This window comes from Mobula hypostoma, chromosome 12, assembly GCF_963921235.1.
Source record: "Mobula hypostoma chromosome 12, sMobHyp1.1, whole genome shotgun sequence".
NCBI lineage: Eukaryota > Metazoa > Chordata > Chondrichthyes > Myliobatiformes > Myliobatidae > Mobula > Mobula hypostoma.
The window spans coordinates 116,400,649-116,413,058 of NC_086108.1; the positions used below are offsets into that span (position 1 = coordinate 116,400,649).

General features: G+C 49.3%; 1 protein-coding gene across 3 annotated transcripts in view; it reads left to right on the forward strand.

Moving 5' to 3' along the window:
• Window positions 1-11,991, forward strand: part of ntng1a (netrin g1a) — a 253,551-nt gene extending 241,560 nt beyond the window's left edge. The window contains exons 5-8 of one of the 3 annotated variants that reach the window (XM_063065084.1): window positions 2,396-2,403; window positions 6,730-6,897; window positions 9,669-9,803; window positions 11,452-11,991. In XM_063065084.1, the coding sequence (XP_062921154.1) occupies window positions 2,396-2,403; window positions 6,730-6,897; window positions 9,669-9,803; window positions 11,452-11,681 (541 nt within the window). In that variant the 3' untranslated portion in view covers window positions 11,682-11,991. The remainder of the gene's footprint in view (window positions 1-2,395; window positions 2,404-6,729; window positions 6,898-9,668; window positions 9,804-11,451) is intronic. The other 2 variants (XM_063065083.1, XM_063065085.1) reach the window with 2 other exon arrangements.
• The last annotated feature ends 419 nt before the right edge of the window (window positions 11,992-12,410 follow it).

Sequence of the window (12,410 nt, forward strand, 5' to 3'; positions counted from 1 at the left end):
GTGAACAGGCAGGTGTGAGTAGGTGGCGTGGATAGGTGTGTTAACAGATGGATGTGAACAGCTAAATGCGAACAGGCAAATGTTAACAGGTGCATGTGAGCAAGTAGGTTTTAATGAGTGGGCATGAGCAGGTCAGTGTGAACACGTGTGTGTGACCAGGTCAGTGCTCACGAGTGAATGTGAACAGCTGGGTGCAAACAGGCAGATGTGAACAGATGGGTTTGAACAGATGACGGTGAACAGGCAGATATGAACTGGTAGGTGTGAACAGGCATGTGTAAACTTGTGGGTGTGAGGTTGGTGGATATGAATGGCTAAGTGTGAATGGGTAGGTATGAACAGGTGGGAGTGAACAGGTCTGTGTGAACAGCTGGATATGAGCAAAGGTGGATCTGCTCCCAGTGTATCTGATAAATGTGTCCAAGCATGGGCACAAACACGTACAGGGAGGGGATGGGTATGTTCACATTCTGGCCACACTGTCTGAGGGGGTGCCTGGTGGGAAGTGACGGGACTACTGGTCGCCGCCCGCATGTGTTTCTTGACTGTGGACAGTGGGCACTGGCTATCACCCTGACCTCCCAGTACGGGGATGGGAAACGGCCCGGATATCTGTCCCTGGATATCAACTCATTCATGTTTGTTTAACTCTTTGCATGCCATCCATGTCATCCACCGCATCACACAGAGTAAAGCCCCAAACCCTCTTTCACAGTGATAATGAACTGAAGTAACCATAACTTGCCACACTGACCAAGAGTAAACATTACTCCCTACACTGACGAGGAGTGACCATTACTCTCCATAGTGACCAGGAGTGACCACAACTCCCCACCCTGACCAGGAGTGACCATAACTCTCCATACTGAATGGGAGTTATTATAATTCCCCACACTGACCAAGAGTGATTGTAACTACCTGTGCTGACCGGGAGTGACTTGTGCATGGGAAGTTGTATCTGACAAACCTCAGTGTTTTTTGAGGAGGTAGATAAGAGTAGGGCAGTGGATGCTATCTATAAAAACTTTAGCAAGTTCCCTCATGGCAGGCTAATCTCGACATTAGATCACATGGGATCCAGGAGAAGACTGCACGTTAGCTTCATACTTGTCTCAGTGGTCAGAGGGTGCTAGTTGAAAGTTATTTCTCAGAATGGAAACCACAAGGGTCGGTTCTGCAAACCCCTGTTGTCTGTGGTTATTATAAACTATTTGGATGAGAATCTATAAGGTATGCTTAAGAAGTTTGCAATGGTATTGTAGATAATGCGGAAGGCTATGAAAAATGATGTGGATCTTGATCAGCTGCTACACTACGTGGGCTGAGGATGGGAAAATGGCTTTCAAATGGGAGATTTTGCATTTGAAAAGTCAAATCAGGGTAGGACATACACTGAATAGTAGGGCACTGGCGAGTGTTGTGGAACGGAGGAACCTAAGAGCACGGGCATATAATTCACTGTAAGTGGAGTCACAACTAGATACGGTGGTGAAATTGGCATTTAGCACACTGGCCTTCATCAGTCAGGGCACTTAGAATAGGAGTTGGGTTGTTCTATTTCAGTTGTATGAAGTAATTGGGGAGACTGCACTTGGAGAACTGTACAGTTTTAAACAAAAGAAAAGTCCAAAACACCATAAGACATAGAATTAGGCCATTTGGCCCATTCAGTCTGCTCCACCATTCAATCATGGCTGATCCCTTTTTTCTCCTCCTTAATCTCATTCCCCGGCCTTCTACCTGTAACCTTTGATGCCATGACCAATCAAGAACCTATCAATCTCTGCCTTAAATACACCCGATGACCTGGCCGTCACAGCTGCCTGTGGTAATAAATTCCACAAGTTCACCACCCTCTGACAAAAGAAATTTCTCCACATCTCTGTTTAAATGGGTGCCCCTCTATCCTGAGGCTTTGTACTCATGTCTTAGACTCCTCCACCACAGGAAACATCCTTTCCACATCTACTCTGTCTAGGCCTTTCAGCATTCAAAAGGTTTCAATGAGATCCTCCATCATCCTTCTAAATTCCAGCAGAGCTATCAAACGTTCCTGGTATGATAACCCTATCATTCCTGAAATCATCCTTGTGAACCTCCCTTGAACTCTCCCCAATGCCAACAAATCTTTTCTGAGATTAGGAGCCCAAAAATATTCAGAATATTCAATGTGAGGCCTTATCGGTGCCTTATAAAGCCTCAGCATCACATTCTATCCCTCAATGTCAGCAAGACGAAGGAATTGGTTGTTGACTTCAGAAGGAGTAGCGGACCGCACGACCCAATTTACATCGGTGGTGCGCAAGTGGAACAGATCAAAAGCTTTAAGTTTCTCAGGGTCAGTATCACAAGTGACCTGACTCGGACCAACCATGCAGAGTCTACTGCCAAGAAGGCCCACCAGTGCCTTTACTTCCTGAGAAAACTAAAGAAATTTGGCCTGTCCCCTAAAACCCTCACTAATTTTTATAGATGCACCGTAGAAAGCATTCTTCTAGGGTGCATCACAACCTGGTATGGAAGTTGTCCTGTCCAAGACCAAAAGAAACTGCAGAAGATCATGAACACGGTGCAGCACATCACACAAACCAATCTTCCGTCCGTGGACTCACTTTACACCGCACGCTGTTGGAGCAGTGCTGCCAGGATAATCAAGGACATGACCCACCCAGCCAACACACTTTTCGTCCCTCTTCCCTCCGGGAGAAGGCTCAGGAGCTTGAAGACTCGTACGGCCAGATTTGGGAACAGTTTCTTTCCAACTGTGATAAGACTGCTGAACGGATCCTGACCTGGATCTGGGCCGTACCATCCAAATATCCGGACCTGCATCTTGTTTTTTTTTTGCACTACCTTACTTCCTATTTTTCTATTTTCTATTTATGATTTATAATTTAAATTTTTAATATTTACTATTGATTTGTAATCCAGGGAGCAGGAAGCGCAGAATCAAATATCGCTATGATGATTGTTCGTTCTAGTATCAATTGTTTGGCGACAATAAAGTATAAAGTATTCAAGACCTTGAAATAAATGCTAACATTACATTTGCCTTCCTCACCACCAAATCAACCTGCAAGTTAGCTTTTAGGTTGTCTGCACAAGGACTCCCAAGTCCCTTTGCATTGCAGAAATTTGGATTTTCTCCCCACTTAGAAAATAGTTTGTACATTTATTTCTTCTACCAAAGTGCATGACTATGCATTTTCCAATATTGTATTTCACTTGCCACTTTCTTGCCCATTCCTCTAATCTAAGCTTTTCTGCAGCCTACCTGTTTCCTCAACACTACCTGCTCCTCCAGTAATCTTCATATCATCTTCAATCTTGGCAGCAAAGCCATCTGTTCGATCATCTAAGTCATTGATATACAGCATAAAAAGAAGTGGTTCCAACACTGACCCCGGCGGAACACTACTAGTCACTGGCAGCCAACCAGAAAAGGATCCTTTTATTCCCACTCACTGCCTCCTACCAATAAACCAGTGCTCTATCCATGTTAGTAACTTTCCTGTAATACCATGGGCTTTCAACTTGGTAAGCAGCCTCATGTGTGGCCCCTTGGCAAAGGCCTTCTGAAAGTCCAAATATATAACATCCACTGCATCCCCTTTATCTATCCTCTTGTAAACTCTTCAAAGAATTCCAACAAGTTCGTCAGGCAGGATTTTCCCTTAAGGAAACCATGCTGACTTTGTCCTATCTTGTCCTGTGTCACCAAGTACTCCATAACCTCAACCTTGAGTTATTCTTGTGAACCTCCTTTGAACTCTCTCTAGTGCCATCTTTTCTCAGATAAGAAGACCAAAACTGTTCACAATACTCAAGGTGAGGCCTCACCAGTGCCTTACAAAGACTCAGAATCACATCCCTGCTCTTGTATTCTTGACCCCTTGAAATGAATGCTAACATTGCATTTGCCTTCCTCACCACCGACTGAACCTGCAAGTTAACCTTTAGGGTGTTCTGCACAAGTCCCTCTGCATCTCAGATATTTGAATTTGAGATCTGGTGAAACTGGAAGGAGTGCAGAGAAGATTTATGAGTATCTTGCTCGGACTCAATGACCTGAGTTGCAGGGAAACATTAGGCAGGCTAGGACTTTGCTCTGTGGAACATACGAGATTGAGGGATGACCTTATAGAGGTATATAAAATCATGAGGGGTATACATAGGGTGAGACTTCCCCAGGGAAATAGCACAGGTTTAAGATGAGAGGGAACCTGAGGGGCAATTTTTCACATGGAGGATGATGGGTAAGTGGTGCGAGCTCTTGGGGGAAGTTCTAGAGGTGGGTACAAAAACAAGATATTTGAATAAGTACAAGGATGGAAGGGGATTGAAGGGGCACGCGGTCAAATGCAGGCAAATGGCACCAGCTCATGGGCAAGTGAACTAAAGGGTTTCCAATCTATATTCCTCTATGACTGACTAGGAGTGAACAATACTCCCCACAATAAGCAAGAGTGACCGTAACACTCCATATTGATCAGGAATGATCATAACTCCCTATACTGACTAGGAGTCCCCATCAATCCCCACACTGACCAGGAGTGACCATTACTCCCCACACTGACCAGGAGTGACCATTACTCTCCACACTGACCAGAGGAGACCATTACTCCCCACAGTGACCAGAGGAGACCATTACTCCCCACAGTGACCGGGAGTGACCATTACTCCCCACACTGACCAGAGGAGACCATTACTCTCCACACTGATCAGAGGAGACCATTACTCCCCACACTGACCGGAGGAGACCATTGCTCCCCACACTGACCAGGGGTGACCATTACTCCCCACACTGACCAGGAGTGACCATTACTCCCCATACTGACCAAGAGTAACCATTACTCTCCACACTGACCAGAGGAGACCATTACTCCCCACACTGACCAAAAGTGACCATTACTCTCCACACTGACCAGAGGAGACCATTACTCCCCACAGTGACCAGAGGAGACCATTACTCCCCACAGTGACCGGGAGTGACCATTACTCCCCACACTGACCTGAGGAGACCATTACTCTCCACACTGATCAGAGGAGACCATTACTCCCCACACTGACAGGAGGAGACCATTGCTCCCCACACTGACCAGGGGTGACCATTACTCCCCACACTGACCAGGAGTGACCATTACTCCCCATACTGACCAAGAGTAACCATTACTCTCCACACTGACCAAGAGTAACCATTACTCTCCACACTGACCAGAGGAGACCATTACTCCCCACAGTGACCAGAGGAGACCATTACTCCCCACAGTGACCGGGAGTGACCATTAATCCCCACACTGACCAGAGGAGACCATTACTCTCCACACTGATCAGAGGAGACCATTACTCCCCACACTGACCGGAGGAGACCATTGCTCCCCACACTGACCAGGGGTGACCATTACTCCCCACACTGACCAGGAGTGACCATTACTCCCCATACTGACCAAGAGTAACCATTACTCTCCACACTGACCAGAGGAGACCATTACTCCCCACACTGACCAAAAGTGACCATTACTCTCCACACTGACCAGAGGAGACCATTACTCCCCACAGTGACCAGAGGAGACCATTACTCCCCACAGTGACCGGGAGTGACCATTACTCCCCACACTGACCTGAGGAGACCATTACTCTCCACACTGATCAGAGGAGACCATTACTCCCCACACTGACAGGAGGAGACCATTGCTCCCCACACTGACCAGGGGTGACCATTACTCCCCACACTGACCAGGAGTGACCATTACTCCCCATACTGACCAAGAGTAACCATTACTCTCCACACTGACCAAGAGTAACCATTACTCTCCACACTGACCAGAGGAGACCATTACTCCCCACAGTGACCAGAGGAGACCATTACTCCCCACAGTGACCGGGAGTGACCATTACTCCCCACACTGACCAGAGGAGACCATTACTCTCCACACTGATCAGAGGAGACCATTACTCCCCACACTGACCGGAGGAGACCATTGCTCCCCACACTGACCAGGGGTGACCATTACTCCCCACACTGACCAGGAGTGACCATTACTCCCCACACTGACCAAGAGTAACCATTACTCTCCACACTGACCGGGAGTGACCATTACTCCCCACACTGATCAGGAATGACCATTACTCTCCACACTGACCAGAGGAGACCATTACTCCCCACACTGACCAGAGGAGACCATTACTCTCCACACTGACCAGGAGTGACCATTACTCCCCACACTGACCAGGAGTGACCAACACTTACATTTATGGGGTCAGTGGCAAACATTGACTCTTCACCTTCCTCACAGACTCAACCCACAGTGGACACCTCCTCATCTCTAATCTCCACCCCTCTATGATCTCTGTGCTCCCTCACCTTAACTTCCCCCACTCTCTACTCCATCACTGATGCTGGCTTCCACCTCTGAACACCCTCCTGGCCTTTGCTCTCTTGACCCCTCTGGGGGTAGGGTTGGTTGGTGTCTATGGCAGGGCGTGTCACACCGGCCATTCTCCAGGAGGCTGCCGGTGGACTGGTCCGGTGTTGGTGGCCAGGCATCAGTCTCTCAAGACCAGATGAAGGCAGTTTCAGTGTAGACTGTAGGGCAACCAGCAGTGATCCAGATGTTCTACTGAAGACCCTCACCCCCACATCTCATTGCTGTAGCATGTGACCTGTCTGCGGCATGTCTTCGTCCTGTCTACGCCCCCCGTCTACTCTGTCTGTCCTTTCCTTGCAAGACTGTCATTGCTTCGGCCACTCGACACGCTGCAGTTACCTCCAGCTGCTCAACGCCGCCGTTTGCGTGGGCTGTAGGCACAACACTAGAGGGCCACACTGCCAATTCTGCCGCCTGGGCTCACACCGAAACCACGCGGTGCCGCTGGACCATCACCACGTTTGCCTAGGTCAGTTCCCGCTGCAGCCTCCGCTCTCGCCGTCTCGACCCACCCCCGCCTTTGGGGCAAGAAGCCAGGACTATACCCTTGAAAGGGCACATGGTGGAAACTTTCCCTCAATCCCTCTGAAGCCAGAGGCTACCCCCACCGGAGCGATCTCCCCTTCCCCACCCTGACTCTTTGGGGCCAGTCTCTGTGGAATAGCCTACAGGCCAGAGGCAGTACTGGCCCCACCACAAAGGTGTCTTCTTCCCCACACCCTTTCCTGGTTTGTACTGTGGCCTACATTCACAGGGTCACACAGTACAAAAACAAACTCTTCAGCCCACCATATATATCCTGACTATTGTACCCACTACACCAATCAGTCAGGCAGGTCGATCCTGACCCCCAGAACTCCTCCAGTAACTTTCCCACCACTGTTGTTAGTCTCACTGGCCCCATGTCCCTGACTTGTTCTTGCAACCCTTCTTCAATAAAATTACTTCATTAGCTATCCCCAATCTTCCAGTACCTTGGCCACAGCTAAAGATGATTGGAGTATCTCTACCAGGCACTAGTAATGTCGTCTCTCACTCCCCGTAATGTCCTAGGATACTTTTGGTTAGGTACTGGGTATTGATCCACCTTCAGACACCTCAAAATCTCCAGTGCCTCCTGTTTCACACCATCTATATGGTTGAGGGCTGTGATCTTTCCCCAAACTCCCAGTTTCCAAGGCACTCATCTCAGTAAATATAGATGAGAATATTTCACATAATAGCTTACCAGACTTCTGCGGTTCCACATATAGGCACCCACAGTGATCCATAAGGGGGTCCTTTTTGCTCTTAAAATGCCTGAAGTATCTTTGAAGACTTCCTTTGATGTTATCTGCAAAGGATGTCTCTTGTTTCCTTTCTTCACTCCTGACTTCCTTCTGATTTGTATTCCTCGGCTTCACCCAGCTGCCTGATGCATGCTCTTCCTGAATACAGACTCAATATCCCTCATCAGGTCCGACTCCCTAATCCTGCCAGCCATGCTGGCCTCGAACTCTTCCTCTCTCTCACTTCTCAAAGCCTTACGCTTGCCAAACATCCCTTTCCTTGTAAGTATCCTCCCCAACTCAACCTTTGTAAATTCCTGTCTAAGACCATTAAAATTAATCTTGCTCCAAGTCAGGACTTTAACTTGTCAATCAGTCCTACCTTGTTCTATAACTATTTTAACATTAATGGTCACTGCTTCTAATGTGCTCCCCGCTGACACCTCGGTCACTTACCCAGCCTCGTGTCCCCACAGGAGCTTCGGTGGATGCTGGAAATCCAGAGCAACACATACAAAATGCTGGAGGAACTCAGCAGGTCAGGCAGCATCAATGGAGGGGGATAAAGAGTGGACATACTGAAAAATAAACGCTACCTGATCTGCTGAGTCCCCCATCTGTTCGCATGTGTTGCTTTTGAAAACTTAACAAATTCTGACCCAACTAATCCCTCAGCACTCTGGCCATCCCAGTCAATGTTGGGAAAGGGCAGATGAGACACCTGATAAGTGAATGAGAAGGAATCTGATCAGGTCTCCCCACTTGAAGGAAAACTAACCCAGCCTATCCAAGCTCTCCTCACAACTAATTCAGGGAGCGTGTTTGGCAAACTCCTCATCCCTCAATTCCAGAGCACCCATCATACTCCCTCTTGGTCGCACATCAGCTGCCCCATGTCGTCCTGATTTATTTTAGGGCAAGTGTTCCCGTCTCTTGTATTTTATTATGTAGACAGAGAACATGGAACCTGGCTCATTCAGCCCTTCACCCTAAGGGTCACAACTCGGCAGAAATTCACTAACCATGGACTAAGGCCAATACTCTGACACAGCATCTGCTTAATCCCCTGTCTGTGATCCACGGAATATAGAAACGGGGCCTTTGCCTATTGTGCCCATGCTCTCCATCTGTACTAATCCTATTTCATGGCAGTTGGTCTGTAACTTTCCTGCCTTGCTGATTCAGCTATCATAGTTTCTTCAATAATGTGAGCATCTCTGCCTCCCTAACCTCCCCCCCACCCCAGGCTGTATTCTCGATCCATAAGATACAGGAAAGAATTGGGCCATTCAGCCCAATTGTGCCATTCCATCATGACTGATACCCCTAATGCATCTGACCCCTATTCTCCTGCCTTCTCCCCGTAACCTTTGACGCCCTGACTAATGAAGAATCTATCAACCTCTGCTTCAAATGTGCTTAATGACTTGGTCTCCACAACCATCTGTGGCACTGAATTCCCCAGATTCACCACCCTCTGCCTAAAGAAATTCTTCCTCATCTCTGTTCTAAAAGGATGTCCCGCTATTCGGAGCCTGTGCCCTCTCAACAGGAAACCTTCTCTTCACATCCACTGTCTGGGCTCCTGAGATCCACTCTAAACCTGTACCCTCTGGTTTTCAGGCCCTGAGTCTGCGAGGTTCTGTTCTGAGCCTATGAACTGTACTCCACACCCATACTCGCACAGGCAGTCCAGTTGGTACACAGTGCTCCTCTGTGCTGCCGAATCCTCACTCTAGTGAGGCTCCCATTGCTCAGTCTGTCATGTTCAGCTCTGTTAGTCCTGTGCCTTCTCCCAAGAGTGTGGGATTTGGAGCACTGAATCCAGCAGGCTGTGGGGAATCTAACCCATCTCCTGCTCCAAGAGCAGCCCTTCTCCTGCCTGGGGCAGCACCACCTCGCCGGGTTTGTGTTGACATGTTAGTGAGAATGGCAGTGTGCAGCGTGTGTGTGTACTGTCTTGTCTCTGCAGACTGTGAGTGTCACCCAGATGGCTCTCTGCATCGAGGCTGCAATGATACGGGACATTGTGACTGTAAGGAAGGTGCCACTGGGCCCAAGTGTGACCGATGCCTGCCCGGATACCATTGGCACCGGGGCTGTCGAGGTGAGTAACAGGTTCTGTGCTGATCCCAGATTAGGTCACAATTAGGCCATTCAGCCCATCGAGTCTACTCCACCATTCCAACATGACTGATTTATTATCCCTCTCAAATTCATTGCCTTGCTTTCTCCCCATAACTTTTGACATCCTGACTAATCAAGACCCTATCAACCTCCTTCAAATATACCCAATTAACTGGCTGCCACAGCTGTCTGTGGTAATGAATTCCACAGATTCTTCACCACTGGCTAAAGAAATTCCTCAACATTTACATTCTAAATGGACGCCGTGACCTCTGGTCCGTGACTCCCCCACTATAGGAAATATCCTCTCCACATCCACTCTATCTAGACCTTTGAATGTTCAATAGGTTTCTTTGAGATACCCTGTCATTTTTCTAAACTTCAGTGAGTACAGACCCAGAACCATCAAACACACCTCATATATTAACCTTTTCATTCCTGGAGTCATCTTTGTGAACCTCCTCCGGACCCTCTCCAATGCCAGCGCATCTTATCTTAGACAGGGGGCCCAAAACTGCTCGTAATGCTCCAACTGCAGTCTGACCAATGCCTTATAAAGCCTCAGCAACATATCCTCACTTTTATATCCTGTTCCTCCCGGAATGAATACTAACAATGCATTTGAAATGTTCCCTTGTTGTCTGTTCTGAGATTTGCCCCTTTCTTCCGGAGCCTATGCTCATCGTGTGCTGCCGGATGTCAGATTCAGCAGATTGCCCTATCTCCACATACTGACATTACGCTCATTGCCCCAGATTTATTCCAGCTGGGATCTCTCCGAGCGATGTCAGTGCTGGATCATCCCGGGCAACGGCAGCGCTGTTTATGCCTTTTCACGGGACACCCCAGCCTGTATTGATATGCATCGATAGATAGATTTCCGTCGGCCCTCTCTCAGAGTGGGGTGAAAGGATTTCAATGGGCGATATGAGTATCATTAGAGTGGCTCTGTGATACCCAGAAGAAGATTGCCCAGGTTGTTTTAAATGTCGTGGTGAACAGCACCATAACTGAATATTTCACTATGTTTCCCTGTCAGTTTATTTTGCGTCTCCACCAGGGTTCCTTGCGGGAGCATCTGTGTCTGTGGAATGTTTGACCCTGTCTTTATAGTTGATTCCGAAGCTTCTTACTCCCCACAGGATCTCTTCCCGTTGTTCATCCCTTCCGCCCATCGAGTCTGTGCAGGCCATCAACCACCCATCGGCACCAATCCTACACCGATCCTATTTCATTCTCCCCCGCCCCCCCACCCCGATTCCAGCCCTCACCCACCCCTGGGGAAACCCACATGGTCACAGGAAGAACGTGCAAACTTCGCACAGACCGCAGCAGAGGTTGGGATCGAACTCGGGTCCCAGGGGCTGTGAGACAGCGGCTGTACCGATGCATCACTCTCCAAAGCTTCTGAATTCAATAGGATCAAGGGCTGTCCACCTGGCACTGCGTGTCTGCTGTCGCATTCAATGAGAACGGCTGATTGTTAGTCGCTGTCTCTGTCCGCTGCCATTGAACCCCGGAGTGAGAATGAATGACGGAGGTGATGGTGAGGGGGTGGGGGAGGTGGGGCACTGGGGAGCCGGGGTGGATTTCCGATGAGCTGACCTCTCCTTTCCCTGCTCCTACAGCGGGCGTGTGCGATAACTTGCTGAGGCGGTGCGAGAACGGCGGAGTGTGCCAGGACAACGGCAGGTGTCTTTGCCCTGCTCCATACTCCGGACTCCTGTGTGAGAAAGGGCCGTGCGTAAAGGAAGCAGGGGGCTGTTCCTCACAGTCGCCACGGGACCCGCCCCTGCACCGGGTGCTGCTGTCGCTGACCGCGTTGCTGACCGCCGCTAACGGGCGCCCGCCGCTCTGAGCGGCCTCTGCCGGGGGAGGTGGAGAGTGCGCCGAGGATTCCAGTGTTGACCGTGTCGCCGTTCAGCACGCTCCTCCCTCACTGTCCAGCCCCACACACCTCTCCCCCACCCCCGGGAACCTCGTACCCTTGAGTGTAGCCAGACACATCCCAGGCGCTGGAGACCAGAATCGGGAAGAGTGTGCTCCTTCCCCGGTTCCCGGGGGGGGCACGCAACGGCTGGAATAGGTTCTGCAGCCTTCGGGTACCCACCCCACATCCGCACCCAAACCTCGGAACATGAGGAGGAGCAGACCTCGGAACCCCATTCGGAAAGAGGGTTCTTCCACCTCTTACGCACCCGGTATAGGAACTCTGGCGGACATAGCAAGATCCCACGACCTGCCACGTGGAACGGCCTGGACATTTTTTGTTAGCGGAGAATGAATATTGGCCTTAAAACCGCTGGGAGATCATCTCATTGGAACATAAGCTGCAGATGCTGGAAATCTGAAATAAAAACAGACAAAACGCTGGAAAAACTCAGCAGGTTGAGCAGCGTCTGTGGTGGGAGAAAACTGACGTTTCGCTCCAATGCTCTTCCGTCAGGACCTTGCAGTGAGCTGAACCTCGTCCCCGGTGAAGGCCAGACTCTTCGCCCTACACGAGGTAGAGACTCAGCATAGAATGCTCCCTCACTCTCTGTCACTCAATGCTTTGGTCTCCAACGTTCCTTCTGTCTCTCAAACC